The sequence below is a fragment of the Chamaea fasciata genome, unplaced genomic scaffold (assembly GCF_029207755.1).
Source record: "Chamaea fasciata isolate MVZ Bird 193981 ecotype frontalis unplaced genomic scaffold, bChaFas1.0.hap1 SCAF_8, whole genome shotgun sequence".
NCBI lineage: Eukaryota > Metazoa > Chordata > Aves > Passeriformes > Sylviidae > Chamaea > Chamaea fasciata.
In genome coordinates this window covers 10886923-10905477 of record NW_027094093.1, presented here as the reverse complement: position 1 = coordinate 10905477, position 18555 = coordinate 10886923, and the positions used below count along the sequence as shown (strand labels likewise).

The window sequence follows — 18555 nt, the reverse complement described above, 5'->3', positions numbered from 1 at the left end:
CCTTGGCTTCGTATGGAATTTTTGCAGACCATCCTGCCACATTCTGTTCAGAGCATAATGCCAAGATTTTGCTGCATCAGAATATTTTTAACTCTCAAGAAGGCTGTTAAGGAAATACAGATAAAAATAATGGCAGGCAGCAAGAAAGGATCTTCCTAGAAAAGCATGAGAAAGATGTTGCCTTTCTGGAATGAGCTTTTGATGTGCTGTGTATGGATGTAACCTGCATTTTCTCACGAGGCTGTTGTCCCTTTCAGGTGTGGGATCCACAACATGTTCCCTTTACACTTAGCAGCACTGAATGCCCACTCAGACTGCTGCAGGAAATTGTTATCATCGGGTGAGTAAATCCTCCAGTGTCCCTGGAATTTGAGCAGTGTTTGTCTCTGCTGCTTGCAGCCCCTTTCTACTCTTTGTTGTGAATTATTCTAATGAAAGGCTTCCTGTGCTGCTGTGTTGGGCTGTGTGGGGCGGTGCAGCAGAGCATGCAAGGCTTTCCCAAAGCCATGCTGGTACTTCCTGTGTTGTTCATGCCCAAAGCTCTTTTCTCCCAGCAGGTTCAGAGAGTTTAGACTAATTCACTGGGGGAGGGAGGGAATTTAGAACCTTTTTCCAAACCGTAGGAATGTGAGATCCTGTTCTGTTTTGGGGATTCTTCCCCTCTGCCTGCCAAAGGAGTAATTCTGAAATTATCTCCTTGGGGTCTACACTGGCACAGGTATTTACATCTCAGTGATGATGATGGTGATGTATTTACATGCACCTAAAGTGTGTTTCTGAATCTGTAGTTAAGGAGTTAGGCTGGCCAAAGCTCTGAGGGCATGAGAGAGAGGACGAGGAGGTGTAGTGTCAAGAGAACAGGCTTGGGATCCTCACCAGAGCCCAAAGCAGAAGCCAGAGCTTGTTTATGCAACCATTTCAAGAGAGTCAGTAATCAGTGGCCAAATCCCAAATTCTGCTTTTTCCAGGCAAGAGTTCCTGTGAGTTAAAAAATTCTGACCCAGATCATCTGAGTTTTCTAGAAAACTCCTTCATTACTTAACATAAAAAATGTCCTACAACTACTTTTTCCCTTAACTTGAGCCCTGTAGGGTATAAAAGAAATGTGAAAAATGGTAATTACATACCCTATTATATTAAGACTTGGTGTGCTCTGGCCTTGACCACTGGATAGGAAGAGAAAGCACTCTGGGTGACCAGAGTTAGCCCTGTCAGGCTGCTACCTTTGGCCTTGTGCATCTTGATGAATATCCCCACGTGCTGCTGGAAGCCTCTTCCCAGTCTGCCAGCCACATGCAACGAGAACAGCCCCAATTCATGTTTAGGCTGACTCTGTCCTTCTTCCTCATGTCTCCATGTTTTCTGTCTTCCTGTCGTGCTGTCACAGTCCTCTTGGTAAGTCTGTGCCTCCTGCAGCCTGTCACATGGCTGCAGACAGGGATGTGGAGGAGCTGGATGTGGAAATAGACGCTCGCTCGTCAACTTCGCGGCTCTTTTTATAGAGCCGCCAAAGCGGAGCAGCTGCTCGCCGTTCCCGTGACAACCTCTCTCTCTGACTGTCGTTGCTTGCGTTCTGTTTTTCTCCCAACTAACTGATTTTTCTGTCTCTGCGATGTTTCCTGTGGTTTAACTAGGACAAAAGTATAGCGTAGTGTCCTTGTTTAGTAATGAGCACGTGCTGTCTGCAGGCTTTGACATAGACACCCCCGACAGCTTCGGAAGAACGTGCCTGCACGCGGCCGCGGCCGGAGGGTGAGTACCTGCCCTGTGGCTGCTCCAGGGCATCTTGGGCCACATATGGGGCCAGCCAGCTTGGCTGGGCTACCCACAGAGGAAGTTATTGCCATGCAAGGCAGGCTGATGCCATAATTTGGGTCACTTCAGGCTCTCTTTTGCCGCCCCCCTTGTGTAGGGTGACATGGGTTGATTTGAAGCATGGGTTTCAGGCAGAGGGGAAAAGTCCTCCTTTTCATGCCCCTGTGAAAGTTGTTTCAGCTTTCAGTGGGGTGCTGCACTTGCCCAGGCCTCCCTGAGGGCCACAACAGTCACCAAGGGCCAGCAGTGTCCAGGCGAGCATCAGTCCCTAGGGAACACCCAGTGAAGGAGCAGGAGCTGGAGCTCCTGGGATGCTGCTGGCAGGGGAGTTGTTCCGGGCCTCCATCTCTGGACCATGTCCTTGTCCAAAAATGCAGCTGTGCAGCAGTGCCTGTCAGATTGCAGCCTTGGAGTCCAAATGTAGTTCATCCCCCTCTCTCCCATTTTTCAGGTGCAAGTTTAATTTTCTAAAAGAAAAAACAACCCAAACCAAACCCACATCCTCCAAGTTAGAAAGTGAGAAGGCTGCCCCTCTCTCAGGGTGATGCATTCCTGAAAAGTGGTGGGAGGGCAGAAAAGGAAAATTGAAGCTGAAATTGCTTCAATTTAAGATGTAAATGTAGCATCCAGTTATTTTCAATACTTCCAGATAATTGTCAGTGAAGTGCTGTGAAGTTAATCTAGCAAAAGGACAGAATGTTTGGCAAGCACTGAGTTTTGACTGTTCTATTTGAGTACTTTATGGCTCAGAAAACAGCTGAAATGGAGCCTTGGCTACAGCCCTTGGATTCTCTGTGGTTATAGCAAGTAGAAATGCTCATCCACAGCAAATACTTGGCAGTCATTCTGGAAGTTGCTTTTTCTTCTCAGTGGACCAAAATCTGTATCACAAAGTTTTTGTTCTCGGGGGGGAAAAAAACCCCAAACCCCAATAAAATTGATCCAAATATTGGCTTTATTATTGTTTTGGAATTATTCCTCTTGATACTTCTCTCACATTAATGTATGGTATGACAGTTGCTTGGATGGACATTATTATAATATAGTTCAGATGCTGCCTCTTTGATAAGGCTGCATCCCAGAAGGATAATAAAAGCATCCTGGAAGTCCTAAAGAGAAGGAAAGGCTTCAATAAGAAGCAAAAGTGACTCATGAAAATAAACCATATTTTCCCAGTGGTTTACTATGATTGTCATCACTAGCAAGTGTTTTTATTTTTACTGTATTGTGATGAGTGTTCTGTAGTTATTTTATGCAACAGCAATTTAGAGTTGGGATCGACATAGACCAAAATATTGCATTACTGCATCCAGTCCCCTTTTCTTTTTCTGTAGCTGGAGAAGAAAAAAGCCATCAGTTTTATTTCCTGACACAGGCCTGTTACTGCCATTACATTAATGGGACTTGCATGGGTGCTAGGAGAAGAATTTCAGAGGTCTGCTCCTCTGACTGTGAACACAAGTGATGGATTTATTGCCCCTGTGAATGGCAAGCGGCCTTGGAAAGGGCTGCGCTACTTCGTGTCATTTTCTGGCTCGGAGTCCTACATTTATTTGCTTGAATCACAAAAGATGTCAGAATGCAGCTGGTTTGTTTTCTATTAAAAATTACCTGGTTTTAAACAAGATGAAGAAACAGCCAGGATGTTGTAAATTCTCCTCCACTTCTATAAATGCGGTGTTGAAGTGACTATCACTGTAATAGCCACTCCCCTTTTTTAACAAAGCACTTGGAGATGGGCTTAAATCTGTCAATAGTCAACAAATTGTATCAGAATAAAGCTAAAAGTGACTCTTGTGATTATATTTCATAAAATAAACAGGATTTGAGCAAAGGGCTTACTGTTGAATGCTTTGCTGCATGGGGGTGGATTTCGTTAAATGTCACCTCTTCATTATTAGACTGGCATTTTATAAGCTAGCAACAACTTTCTTTTAAAGTTCCTTTATAAAATACTAGGTCAGAATGGGAAGCATTACAGTACCAGCTGCCATTGAAAACCTCCAAACACACTGATCACAATTCCTGTGCTCTCTTTGGATTTTTTTTTTCTTCTGCAGAAGAGAAGTTTGAGGTTTTTTAGTGAAAAAAAGAAAATAATTTCTTTTTAGAGCTCCACTTTCTGTTTGATTGAATTTCACATTATAGTTGGCTGTACCCTGTTTTTACACAGCAAATAATACAAAAATATCTAGAGTAACTTTTTTCCTTTTGGGGGAGAGGGGGCAATGCAGGTGTAAGCTTCTGGTTTATTCATGTTTTGTTTTCTTTACTTCTCTTTCCAGTAATGTAGAATGTATAAAACTCTTGCAAAGCAGTGGAGCAGATTTTAATAAGAAGGACAAATGTGGAAGGTAGGTAAATATGAAGCTCTTTTAAAAAAGAAAGAATCTATAGGCAAGGAAGAAAGGCCACCTCAGACTGAAAATCATATGTTCTGTGAAAAATGGCAGTAAAATCAGGCAGTTTGGCCTTCTCTGCATAACCCGTGCTGCTGCAGTTACATGCCAACCAGACAGGTGCAGGCTTCATTAAATACATTAAAGCCATCCCACCCTCTTGAGTTTTCTGTTTTAAAAATATCACAGCTTTTCTTCTTTTCTTACTGCCAAAATTCTTGTGCTGATGTGGCCAAGACAACACCTGGGTTCTGATGGCAGGATAGCTGCTGTTGGAGGTGCTTCCTATAGGATTTTGCCCCCAGAGAAAGCGTTGCTATGGGCGTTGCTATGCCAGCTAAACAAGATGCTGTGATGGACACTGTGCTTTTCTGTGCCTCCCAGCTGGGAGAAGTAGCGTGTCTGCAGAGCCAGAGCAGAGGCTCTCACGGGCATTAGGCTGTTTGCAAGACACAGATTGATGCTCTGTATCCTATTAGGCTTCATAGCAGCACCAGAACTTCCTATTAACACAGTATTTTGTTGAATTTCCATAAATTAAAGTGCTGATATCGGCTGCTGGAAATCTGTAGGAACGCAGCAATTAAGATTTATCTCTATCCTCCTCAGTACATGTTGGAATATGAGGTAACAAATTGCCACTTATGTTCCAGGACACCTTTGCACTATGCAGCTGCAAATTGTCATTTCCACTGCATTGAGACTCTGGTGACAACAGGAGCCAATATCAATGAAACAGATGACTGGGGACGCACCCCTCTGCACTATGCTGCTGCCTCTGACATGGACCGAAAGTAAGTGAGCTCTGAGGAATTCCTGCTTTGAGTGTTTTGCTAAATCAGTATCTAGTCTCTTCATGATGCTGTGTCATTTGAGCCAAAAAAATGATCCCACTAGCACAGGAATTTCTCTCAGATGTATGCATAACTCCACAGTGAGTTGCTTTGACTGGAAGCCAAACCCCCAGATGATGTGGCATTTCAGATCCACGGTTTACCTCTGAAGGAATGCTCAGTTCTGCAGCCGCCCTGCCCTACAGAACTATTTTCACAGTGTTATGTCTTCTGTTTTCCTCTGTGAGGTTTCCTCACAAGATACAGCTTAGAGAATTTTCTGCACTTGCATTGCAAGTCCATCAGAAGGGATAGAGCAAGAGACAGCAGAGGAGTTTTCTGAAGTGGACTGCAGTGACAGACATTTGGGCATTTTGACAGATTTTGGGAAAGGTGGGATAGAACTAACCATCAGTCACACTCCACTCTCAGAGCAGATAAAAATGCTCACCCTGTCCAAACCAGGTTGCCTTTTTAGAGAGAGGTCTGAGGAACAGCCTTTGTCAGAACGCAGTGTTCTTGTGAGAAAGGAGCAGAACACCTGCAAGACTTAGAAATGCTGTGGTTACTGACTGCAGTGTTAATTCCCAGATAGTTGAACATTCTGGCAATCTCTTCCTTATAACATACTGTATAAACCAGACTCAATTATCCTGTTAGTTTTGTCTTTAAACTGTTAGCAACCTGTATTTATTTTAGGTCATCCTATGCTTTTCTGTCTCACAGTGTCTCTAGACATTAAGGATCTAGTTTTTGGTTTCTTGTGTAGTGAGGTCTGATAACAGTACAGCTGCATCTCTCCTAGCAGAACACCTCCTCAGTGCCATGGCAGGGGAAGTTTGGTTTAACTTCATGGCAGAGTTCTGAGTGTCATGTCAGAGCCTCGAGAGCTGCTTCAGCATTTGCTGTGATAGTACTGATACAAAAAATGTCTTCCCCATCACCCTCAAACCTGAACAGTGCTAGGAAGAAGGAGGCAGGGTCACCAGAGGTCTGTGCTTAGCCTGAAAATCAGCGTAGGCTTGTAGGAAGGCTTGCACCACTGGCTGTTTCTAATTCTGTCTTACCAGGGTGAGGTGTTACTTGGGGGGGGTTGAGAATGATGATTCAGTGTGTGTTTTTCAGCTTTTGGTTCTTGGTAGGTGAAGATCCTGCATTTAAACAAGCTCTTGGTTAACTTCAGGATATATCTACTTTTATTCCTCATTTAAAAAAACAAAATCTTATTTTAGTCACGTCCCGAACTTTGGAAGAAGTATATGGCTTTTATTTGTCCTCACAATCCAAACTTAAATTGATTCTGATGTGGTGGTGCTGTCTTCTCATTAAATTTTTCAGTTTGAGATGTTCTGGAAGAAGCCTTATTACATAGATGAAATGCTATTTCCAGACCATGATTTTATAGGTCAACAGTTTTGTTGTGTTTTTTGGTTTTTTGTTTGTTTTCTTTTTTTCTGCTGAATGTCAAAAAACTTCCAAGGCCAGGCAATCTCATTCCAAATAATATTCATCATTAACTCTGGATGTGGGTAGTTAATGAGCAGGGAGAAGAACCTGACCAAGAGATCACACAGTGTTGCCAAGATATTTGACAGAAGCTGAGGCGAGTCAGCTAATGCAAACTCGAGACAGAGTGATTTAGTATCAGTGATTAAAGTTGCTCTAAATCCTAAATGCTAGAGAAGAACTAGCAGCTTGCTGCAGGAGGAAGCAAGGTGTGGTAATCCTGAGTTACTCTCTGGAAAGGAAAAAAGTGCACAACATTGCTGTGGTTGAAACAGAAGGATTCTAGAAAATGGTGGTCAAGCTGGATCTGATAGAAACCAGAATTTAATTTTTTTTTCCTTCTGGCTTTGACTTGTGGGACAGTAAATTACCACACTATGGTTGTATCCACAGCTTTCAAAACTTACTCCCTGCAGGCCCATCATGCAGTGCTCTCAGTTTAACTTGTACAATTCTCATTGTTGGCTGGAGGAAGTCAGCTCCTTGAAGAGGAGATCGGGGGTGGGTAGCAGACTGCATCAAAATCCCCTGTGTGGTATTTTGAGAATAAGTTGAATTTTTCTGTCTTCTGTGCTAAGAAGAAAGAATATTTTAGGTAACTCCCATGAAAATGCTGAAGAACTCGAAAGAGCCACTGAGATGAAGGAAAAAGAAGCTGCATTGTAAGTTTGGTGTCACAAAAGCAGTTAGACTTCATTCCTGGAGAATGCCACAGCTTTGGCTTGCAGCCTCACACTCTGCTCTTGCTTGTTCTCTGCTCTGCTAAAACAATGCTTGGCTTCAATGAGGGCTAACCTAAAGAAAAAAGCTCTAGGCTCTTCTCTGTGCACATATTCCCTGATATTTCTGTTTCTGTGCTTGTTGCAATTTCCTAATGGAAAACGTGCAGCTTCAGTAGTTTTATAATTCTTTAATATCATGTGCTTTAGTATCACGCAGTGTCTTTAGTGTCCTGCACGGCATAGTCTGTACGTTGCAAAAAGAAGTAGCCAATGGCTTTCTCAATGCATTCACTTGGACTAACATTTTCATCTGTCTGCTTAATGATTTTTTTTTTAAATCCCCTTTATCATATAATGGTCTTATGTTCACTCCAGATTACAGGCTAGGCAAGAAAGTACTAATAACAAAATGACAGTATCTTGGTGGTGTAAGAGAAAGTGGCAAGAGCTAGAAAGAGTGAAAGGGATCTTTTGAAAACCATGACTGAAAAAAAAGCCAACAAAGAAAAGAATATATTCATGTAACTCAATTAAATCCTTTTTCTCCAGCCTGCCCTAGTGCATGTTTGGAGGCCACTGGTTTAATATCTGAGTTTTTATGTGAGAAGTAGCAGTTCTAGGCTGTTTATGTCATGTGTACAGAATCTTTCAGGCTTTGTAATAGAAAATCAATTTTTTAATCTAGAGTAGCCACAAGAGTTCGGTTGAAGATTTTTTTCATGAAGTTGATCTTCAAAGACCAGTGGGGATTTTCTGTTTAAAAACATGGTGAATGTGAGGAGCTATTGGTGAAAAGTGATTTGAGGTGCTGCTTGAAGTACAGGATTCACTGCCAGTTTTCAATGGCACTTCCAGTGGCAACAAGGGATGAGCTGTAAAATACTGTAAGCCCACATTTACCCCAGTGAATTGTCCACAGGTGTCTCGAGTTCCTCCTCCAGAACGATGCCAACCCATCCATCCAGGACAAGGAGGGCTACAACACTGTGCATTACGCTGCTGCCTATGGGCACCGGCAGTGCTTGGAACTGGTGAGTGCTCCTTTGGCAAGTCTCTCAATGCTGAGATTCAATGTGCATGTGCCAGCCTTATCAACTCCCCTCATGGCTACTACTGGAGTTCTTTGGATAAAAAGAAATCTGTGAAAACCTGCAACGTGGGGCAGTAAACTCAAATATTTGCACCCAGATGTATCTTTAAAATATGTTTATCTTGATAATCAAGTCCTTATTCAACAACGCAGTGCTGAAAGGGTTGTCTTCAAGTAGAGTTTATGTAGGCACAAATTAGTTTTAAGCATGATCAAAATATTCCCAGTGTATGCCTAAGTGCCAGGAGTAAGGGACAGTTCCTGGTAAATGACAGTGAACGTGCCTGGTCCACCTGGCACTTTATGTGGCTTGCATACTGGGGGAGTAAATAACTCTTGCTTCATACCTGCAGTTTCTTTTTTGTCTCTGGCAAAACAATACCCAACATTGATAAAGTTAACATAATCAAGATCAAGCTTATATGCAAAGCAGCTGAGAATTTTGGGGGCTTTTTTTGGTTATGTCTTTTTTAATATTCTGGGTCTGAGTGATGAGTAATTGCATCTTCTAAGAAGCCAAATTTTTTTAGCCAAACGTTGTATTTGGTAGATGTATAAAATGGATTTAAAGATGTATGTGACTTGGTAAAGTGTCATAAAGGTGAGTGTTAACTGCTTGATATACAGGGTGATCCAAAATTATATATATAATATATATTATATGTATTATTACTATATGCATCATATATACTATATAATATAGATAGTATATATTACATATAAATTGATTTAATTGCTTCCAAAGAATAAGCTCCAGTTGGAAAATTGTACAGATATTCATGCTTTAGTGAGAACACCGTGTGCTGTTAGTGTTACATGTTGTTTGGTTCTTTCTTTCTGTGTTGAAAAGTCAAGTATTTAGTTGTTGAGAAGGAGCTGTGCACAGCATATGCTGCTTTCACAGCACATGTGCCACAACAGGAAAATGCTGCAGCTGGTTCCAGCAGCTTGGAAACCTGGGGCTGCAACTCTGCCAGGGCAGGTCTGGGGCAGAATTTCAGGTGTGGTTTTAAGCCTTTTTAGGTCCCACCTGCAAGCATGTATATTTAGGACACTTAAAATAGCACTGCTCCTTTGTTGCTTGTGGCAGCAGAGTTTGGCCTGGCCTTCTCCTAGCACTGATCTCTGGTGAGCTCTGGTGACCGTGCCCCTGGGGATGGAGGGGGAGCATCTTCACAGGGGTTCTCTTTCAGCCTCCACATTGCAGTCCCTGTGTGCTGTGGGCATGGATTGGGCATGGAGCAAGGTCCCCTCTCTTTCCTTGTACTTGTTGCTGGGCACATTTTCTCCACATACCAGTTGCAGGCAATGACCTCCTGCTGAATCCTGGCATGGCTTAGGCTGGGCAGACAAAAGAAAGAGCTGGGAATGCAGTGCATATCAGAAGTGTTGGGTTTTCTTTTATTCTGGAGGGGTGAAATGCGAACTGTGGGCCAGAGACAGCTGTGCAGCAAGTGTTCTATATTTGGGCAGAAGAACTCCATGTTTTTCCATGTCAGTCTTCCTGTATTTGTGACTATAGCTGCAGTATTGAACCCCAAGGCCAAGCCTCATTTACAGAGCGAGAGTCCCACAGCTGTTCTGTGGACAATGGTGAAAAACAACTGCCATGAATCTTAGTCCTCTGTGTGCACAGGATCACTGCTGTGTGCTAGGGTGCCAGCCTGAAAGTTTTGTGGGGAGCAGGATTTTTCCATTGGTGTTTGGAGGGTAACAGGCATGTCATTTTCTCTCTGGAATACAAAGGCTAAATGTGTCAGAAAGCATTTGTGCTCATCCAACAGTAGGATCAGGATCTGTCATCTTTGCACCCACTTTCAGAAGAAGCTGACTCAGGTTTTTTTGTCATGAGTTACCAAGTCCTGAGTTTAGCAACTTTACATTTGATAACTAGTTGATACAGGCACCACCATTCCACTCATTTCTTACAAGTGCTGGGATTCAGGATGGCAAAAGGGCTGAAAGCAAAGTCAGGTGAGATTATGTAAATAAACCATTATTTTTCAGTGCCATATTAGCTGTTATTTTACTATTTTATCCCCTGGGTAAATATGTTTTGTTTATTATTGATAGCTGATAAATGAAAGTATCTAGGAATTATCTTGCCTAGAACAAGACCGTTTCTTATGGGCCTAAAACTGGTTAGAGGAAAGAGTTCATATGAAATATGGAGCTTTAATTCTGGCCAAAACTAAGTCAAGGTGGGTGCAACAATAATCTTGTTTTTCTGTGGATAATGATTGCTAGTATTTCTCTACACGCACAATAGCAAACTTCAGCAAAATGTTAGGGAATTATTTTGGTGCTCTAGAATATGGCAAGTTTATAAAAGACCTTGTAAGATTATTTTTTATTTGCCTTCCCCCCCTGTTTTTTTTAGCAGGTATCTAAAAGAGCTTATTTCTAAATAAATGTGTACTTTAAAAAGTAAGTCCAAAGAAAGAGATGAAGTATCCAGTGGGGTTTCCTTCACTGGCCAGTTTGGTCTGTGCTTTAAGCACCACAGTTTCTCAGCATTATAAAATATTTACATGTTTGAATGCAGTTTAGGGAAAGGCTGGTTTACCTATGGAAACATATTTTCATTCTTTGACTTGTGTGTTTACTGTGAGCACAACACCTTGGCTGGAACTTAGCTACATTTCTATGTAGGGAGGTTTTAGGAGAAATAGGGATTAAGAGTGAAAAGGTCGTATCTTTGGCCCAAACAGAATTTCTGTTTTGTGTGTTCAACCACAGAGCTGAACAAGAGAAGCTTTTTTTTCCTGGAGGACCTTTAGGTTGTCTGGAATATTAGTGGGGTAGTTGCCCTGCGATGAATGATGGGATGTTGCTAAAAAGAGAAGAGTGGAAGCTGATTCCTCAGTTGTTTCTCCATCTGTAGGGAGCCATTCAGAAAGGCTGAAGGGTGGGCAAGTGTGCTTGCAAGGCACTGAAACTCCCACCTGCCTTCCTGCTTCAAATAACCTCAGGTTTGTTTAGGCTGGGGCTGACTTTGCTGTTGGTAGTCAGTGATACTGGTCGTGACTGCTACCTGGTATTTTAGAGCTGATCACATCACTGAACTCCTTTGAAAAAAAGAAAAATGTTTTGGATTTTTTTACATGGAAATGATCTCTTATCACAAGATCTTTATTGGTGTGAAAAGAGTGGAATTTAAATTGTAATTTCACATTAAAATTCTACCCGGAGAGACAGTCAAGCACTTTGTGCTGGTAAAAATAGGCTTCTGTGCAATGCTAGGCCAAACAGAATGAAATGCTTGTCTCCTCCAGTGAAATCTCTTCTCTGATTGTAAGAACTGATGGATACTTTTTCTTTTAATCTGCTTTTCTCTTTCTTCCATCAGCAAATGTAATTCCCTCTTTGACTAACAGAAATTGGATTGTCACAGGGGCCAAATCATTTGAGGGTGTGAGGAGAGCATGGTCTAACCAAAAGCTGTGCCCAGAAGAAAAGGCACATCCCTTTAGTGTGTGTTGGGGAGCAGGGGCAGAGGGAGGTGTCTGGCCAGCACAGGGTCACTCTGGGAATGGAGAGGCTGGGGAACACCTTTGATCAGAGCGGCTGTGCACTGCAAGGCAGATTAGCCATGCCTTCAAACACTTGGTTCCTTAACCTGGGGAGAAATTGAAGTCACTGACTCCATAAATCTTCACCTGGGGAGAAATTGAAGTCACTGACTCCATAAATCTTCGATGTGGCTGCTGCTAATTACCTGTCTCCCATCAACACAAATGTGTTCATTCATCCATCTGAGAGCAGGACACTTGTAATTATTGATGAGTGAGTCACAGCAGTGGCTGGGATAGGTGTTAAATTCTTTTTTCAAGGGGATCTGGCTCGGATTCTTGTCCAGTGGCAGCCCCTAGGCCTCCTTCTGACCCAGATCTCTTTATTTGGAGGATACAACCTGGCTTTTCTCCTTCATAATTGCCTGTTTGTCTCAATAACCAATACCCTCCTTCTTAAAGAGAGCATTTTGTCTGAAGCCAGGGGCAGCAGTCTTGTGCGATGAGTTAATTTGTACCTGTGTCTGTGGGAGCTTTTCCCACATGGAGCAGAGAAGCACAGTCATTAACTTAAGTAGTTCTGAAAAGGAGAACAACTTAGGAAATTTCTGCTCAAAAATAACTTTAATACACCTGATTTGTCTGCCAGTTGTAGAATCCCCCAGATCATGGCAAACTGCTTTAATTGGTTGAGTTTTGATGTCAGCATTTGTGCAATATGTACCTGCTGTTTAAATAATCAATAGGAGTCCATATATGCTAGGTACACTGATAGAAATTAGTTTATAGAAGTGCAATTTGGCTTAGAGTTTATGTTTTGGAAACTAGATAATTTCGATTCTGAAAATGTTTTCTAAAAAGCTAATGCCACTTAGGAAATCAATGAGGGCAGGAATTTACCATTTGCCCTGGCAGCCTGCTGGCACTTTGCCTTGTAGGAGAGAGTATTGCTTAGCATCTCTGGGCTTTGTTTTCTGTCTCTCTGACACATCTGGTCTTTTTTAGTCTGCATTTTTGTTTTCCCGGGGTGGAGAAGCAAGACGCATCTCCTTTCTTCTGACAGAGAACAAGAAGGCCACTGCAGAACTTCAGGAGACATTTTTCCTTCAGTTAGGAAAGAGATGACAGACTTCCACTGTTGCCTTAAATACCTTTCTGTGTATATCTGCATGTAGTGTTTCAATGTTATGTGTGAAGAATATCTGGCTCCCTCAAATCTACCGAATCCAAAGGAAAGGACATTTGGTCGTGGCATATTGCATTGCATTAGAGTATTGGGCTCTCAGAAGGAGCTGTGGTCACTGGATTTTAGGGGCGCAGTCAGGTTTATTTATCCAAGGCAGGATGTTTGCCTGCATGAGCAGATTTTCAAACAGAAACTGTCCCTGGTTTATTAGTATTTGTAGGTTTACAAATCTCACTTCATTAAGCAAAGCCTCGCACAGTGTGTGTGTATTATGTATCTGTTGATCTGTGTTTTGTCAATTGAGGAGATTGATCTTAAACTTTCTCATCATTCTCCTCTCTTCCTTCCCCCCTTCTGAATTAATGTAGCCAGTATCTATCCTCAGTGGCTGGGGTGTCATTGCGTCAGGGGTATTTTCTCTGGCTGGGGACAGTGTAGGGATGGGGCACACAGGTCTGTGATTCTGTTCATGCACTGCTTGCAATGCAGTTGTTGTACAGGAAAAATAAGCCAAGAAACATTTTCAGATTACCATTACACTTGAGTGTTTCTGTCTTTAATTATTCTAATTCTAATTGACATTTTTAATTAGATTGGAAGCAAAACTCCATTGGATATAGTGAGTAAATGAAAAGTGATTGCATGTTGTGTATTTTTATTTAAACTTCTTAGTATTTCGCAAATCCTTGTATTCACTCTGGTGAAGCCTGAGGAAGAAGAATCACAACTCTTAACCAGCATGCCATGTACTTGAAGCAATTGCATGTGTGCTGCCTCTGCTTCCATTGGAATTCCTTCTTCCTGCTGCTTGCAGGCTGCAGCTTCGCTCAAGGCTGTTGCTTCTCCTCAGTCAGTCTTAGGAGCTGTTGAGTCCAGTGCACGTACCTGGCTGGCATGACACTTCCCTGGATGTTACAGTAACTTTTGCGTTTGGTAATGTGAAATGGAACCACACTTGTCTGTTTTCTGCAAGTTTGTGGCCAATTTTAAAGTGTTTTGGAGAAGAAATGTAAATTACGTGGCTTCAAGTGAGCTTGAATTTAAAAAGCACTTGTGTGTGTTTCAGAGTAGAGGCTCAAATGAGAGGAGAGTAGCAAAAATAACACTGAAATGTACATTTTAAAATAGACTCAGTCCTCAAGTTTTCTATCTCAAGAAGAAACTTTTAAGGATAATAATTTCTCTAAATTAAATGTAAGCTTTCCTATACCTTTTGCACCCCTGTATGATTTACGAAAGTTTCTTTGGCTAAGAGAGTCCTTAAAGCAAAGTGTGAGGTTTTACAGAACCTCTCAGGTAGAATTTCTGGCCAGAAAGAAACATGATATATATGATTTGAGTGTGAAAATCCCAGGTTCAAATCTCTGCTCTAACTGACAAAGGAATTTGACTTCTACATCCCAAGGAGTAACCAATATATTGTGCAGGCTGGTACTGGGGGTGATCTCTCACTCTCATTTGGAGCTGTTCTGCATTGTTTAAATACTCACTGGGTGACAATCACCTGTGTCTGTGACCCACTGAGCATGGCACTCCTATGGCTTCCCATGGAATGATTTTGTATGGAGTGGAAGAGCTCCTACAGAAGATCAGTGCCCCAGCTGAGAACAGCCTGGGGCCTGGAGGCCTGCTCGAGTTTCAGATTTAGATATGTTTAAAGACCTGAATATTGTTCTCTTACATGCCAGGTAAGTGTCCTGTTTGTATGGTGGTGTCTGTTCTGGTGGGTATTGGATACTTAAACTTTGTACTGGAGGAGTTGCATGGAGCTACAACACATCTCTTCAGGCTCGGTCAGCCTAAGCTCTTGTGAAAATACTTCTTGCTTCAGTTAATTTAACTTCACCCATATCTGTGCATGTGAGTGAAACTGATGTCAGTACTGATGAATTGGATTTTTAAAGCCTGATCTTAGGAAAGCATCAGCACTAGGTTAAGAGGCATATTGGTTTTAACCTGATCAAATTAAAATAATTTGATCACGTGTATTTACGAATATGGAGAGAGCTTACAGGATTGCTTGTTCCCCACAGGATTTGTTTGTGCCACTTCACCTTTGAATTTTTCATCCATCAGGAATAATTCTGAGATTTAAAAATGTGCTTCCCTGATTGAGATCAAATAGTACAGAGGTTCATTTTACTGCTCTTTTCTGTATCATCAGAAACAACTGGTGAGGGTTTTTAATCTTGTGCTGGCTACTTCTGGGAAAGCCTTTATTTAAAAGCAGCTGCTGGTGGCACATTTTCCCAGAGCAGAGACAATTATCGGTTGCAATTTATCAGGAAATATGAGATGCAAAGTGACACCTAGCTCATATATTTGTATTCAGTTCTGAAAGTGACATTAAAAATCGTGACTAATTGCCACTTCTGAATGACCTTGTAAGTGATCAGCAGCATTGCTGCATGATTATTGCAGAAGAGCAGTGTCCCACTATTTCTTTTGTCTTTATTGCCTTTTCATCAGCTCTTCACATGTGTGGACATTTCTGAACACTGTTAGATTGATACCTTTTCAGAGTAAGGGCCATTTTTAGAATATGCACAGCCAATCTAATGCTTTGCCATTTTACAATTAGCATGAATGGCTCCAAACTGCAGGGGTTCACCAGCAGTACTGGCAGTGCGCGTGTTGGAATGTCAAAGCTGCCTTAATAAAACAGTAAAACTCTCAAAGAAAAAGTCCCTTTACCTTCAGTGCCAGTTAACACAAACCTGGGCCATAACTGTGGGGAGTGCACTGAAATGGCTGTGCCTGGAGGTGCCTGTGCATGATGGCTTGGACAAGATCACACATTCTGTTCTCTTCTAGGGTTTGAGATAGTGCCCATCGTTTCACTGTCTGTGGTTTGAAGTTTCTTTTGACTCCTGCTTTGAAAAGCATAGCTTAAACCTTTTATGCATGATGAAAGTATTATCTCTTTTTCTGCTAAATGGTGATTTTAAATTACTGACATGCTCCATGAAGCTGCTTCTTTTTTTCTTTTTTTTCTTCCTTTTTTTTTTTTTTTAACCAGAGCTCAATTTTAAAATATATTATAGTCTATGAGGACAATCATAGGAAGTATCCTGACTCATTAAGTGGCATATCTGAATGCCCCCAAAATGAAGGGGGGAACTCACACTGTATCCTGCTATACAGTCATTTATTATAACCACAGAATAAAATCAAGCAGTAAATCCTCTTATGCCTGTAAATACCCCTACTGCACAAATGAAATGGTGAGAACTGTAAAAGTTACTCATCTTCATGCTGAACTGGGGAAGAGAAGAGAGTTTATAATAGCAACCTTGCAGTTCTGTTAGTTGGTAAGACTAGAACTGAGTAATTGATGTTGTCTTAGTCTGCATCTCCCAAAGCATTCACGTTCCTGTTCCTGAGTCTGAAGAAGACTTCACAAAAGAATTACTTACAGTATTAAATGGTGCTGTCATGGGAAGTGAAAGGGTCGTGGTGGGAATTGCCGAGAGGCAGAAAGAGAAGAAGGGTGCCCTTGCCTTTAGCAAGGTTCTGACCTGCCCACAGGGAAGAGTGCCCCTCAGTTTCACATTCAGGGTCTTTGCACAATTCTGACATCCACCTAAAATCTGTGGCAGTCAATACAGACAAATGCAATCTGCTACAAGGCAGATTTTAAAACTTTTAAAGTCTCAAAAAATAAGAAATGCAATATGCTGGGACATTCTCCAGTCAGCCACCAGTAACCATAAACCGTTGGTAATTCATGCTTACTTGTCTGTGCTTGATGAAATGCAGCTTCACAGGCAGGTATGGATTGCAGCACAGCAGACACGCTGGGATTGCTCTGCGAGCTCTGTGGGATTTAAGCTTCCATGGCTGCCGGAACAAATGATTCTCAAGGATATAAATTTACCTTCTTAAAAACAGATGCAACTATGGATAGCTTCTTCCAAGTATAATGGAACTAGAGTCCCCCAAGGACACACTGTTCTATGTGTTATTATAGCAAGTATATGTAATTTACTATAAATGCATCCATAGAACCATAGAAACACTGGTGAAACTGGAGAGCTTCTTGGCGACTTGAACTTGGTATTTTTTATCTCTTTGCACATTATGTTTGTCATTCAAGTGACATCATTAGAAAACGATGCTTGACAAGGAATGCCAAAAAAATTATTAGTGCTGTGTCTTTTATCCTCCTCTTCTTGTTCTCCTTTATAATTTCTCCTCTTGCAGTGTCTGGCTTGGTTTCTGAGAGCTACCAGGTTTGCCATCAAATTCGAGTTTGCACTTGACTTTATGATGGAGATATTCAGCCTTATGACTAATAAGCTCATTAAGCCTGGTCTGCACCAGCATAAGCTGCTTTGACTCTAAGCCGTGGAGATGCCTTTTGTGAGGGGCTCTCCAATCCCACAATTTGTGCCTTTAGAGCCTTAATTTTGTCAATTTTCTATGTGGTTTTTTCATCTATTTGAAAGGCAATTATCTGCCTTGTTCCAGGAGACTTTTGGAGCCTTCTGACAGGTGAAGGGAAGTATTTACTTGTCATGATTTTGATCCTGGAATTTTGACACGTGATGATAAATGTAATTAAAAATTATTTAATTAGTCTGCTGTGCTGGCCTCATGGACAGAGACTACAGGCCAGTATCAGATAGGCAGGGGAACAGGCTTAGTGCTTGGGTTTGTTTGGTGGGATTTTTTAGCTTGTTTACTCACTAGAGAAAATCAGATGCATTTGTGTATTCAGAGCTGGCTACTGCTTCATCCTGTTCACAGCTCTCTTATATAAGAGAACAACGGTATTTTAACTGGAGGTGGTTCCACATGGCAACACCAAATGCGTTTCTTAACTCTGCCCCAAACCTACCAAGAAGCTGGTGGGAGGCTTGATTTTTTTTTTTCCTTCCCCTTAGCTGTAGGGAAGTGTTAAAATTTGCATTACCTGTTAATACACATTGCTTATGACTGGTATTTTTGTCAACACATAGTCTTGACATACTGCTAGGCACAAAATATACAAGTAAATTAAATTACTGCTTAATTTTCTAGCTTTTCCATAGGATTCAGATTACTGTCCTTGAATAAGATTTGTAACACCTTATGCATTATTAAGGCTAATTTGTATTCCAGCTTGATTTTTGGATAAATTTTTCATTGATACAGGTATATTGCAGACTAAGTTGTTACACCAAAAGTTCAGGCCTACATCAGTGTTCAGGAATATGCCATCATCTTCAGCACAGGCAAGCCCCCTGTAGCCTTTCATGGTCTCGTTGGAGAATTTTCCATGTTGTCATAGCCTAAAATTGTCCAGATTGTCCCAGAATTTTACTTCCTTTCTTCTTTTTTGGTCTTTTAATTAATTCTTTGCTGTCTGAAAAAAAACCCCAGCCAACCAACCAAATGAAAAACCTTGAAAAAGACTGAAAAAATTTCTTGTAGCCTTAGAAACATTACAAGTCAGTTTTAGTTGACTGTCATGCTTTTCTTTCTTGTACACAGTCTCCCATTACTGATTT

At 41.5% G+C, this 18555-nt stretch overlaps 1 protein-coding gene across 8 annotated transcripts in view; it reads left to right on the top strand.

Moving 5' to 3' along the window:
* The window catches only part of ANKRD44 (ankyrin repeat domain 44), a 131474-nt gene that overhangs the window by 91239 nt on the left and 21680 nt on the right, over positions 1 to 18555 (top strand). For 3 of the 8 annotated variants that reach the window (XM_066189630.1, XM_066189624.1, XM_066189628.1), the window contains exons 11-17: positions 258 to 340; positions 1635 to 1752; positions 4101 to 4169; positions 4868 to 5008; positions 7132 to 7215; positions 8195 to 8306; positions 13656 to 13682. In XM_066189630.1, coding sequence (XP_066045727.1) covers positions 258 to 340; positions 1635 to 1752; positions 4101 to 4169; positions 4868 to 5008; positions 7132 to 7215; positions 8195 to 8306; positions 13656 to 13682 — 634 coding nt within the window. The remainder of the gene's footprint in view (positions 1 to 257; positions 341 to 1634; positions 1753 to 4100; positions 4170 to 4867; positions 5009 to 7131; positions 7216 to 8194; positions 8307 to 13655; positions 13683 to 18555) is intronic. The other 5 variants (XM_066189632.1, XM_066189629.1, XM_066189631.1 and 2 more) reach the window with 3 other exon arrangements.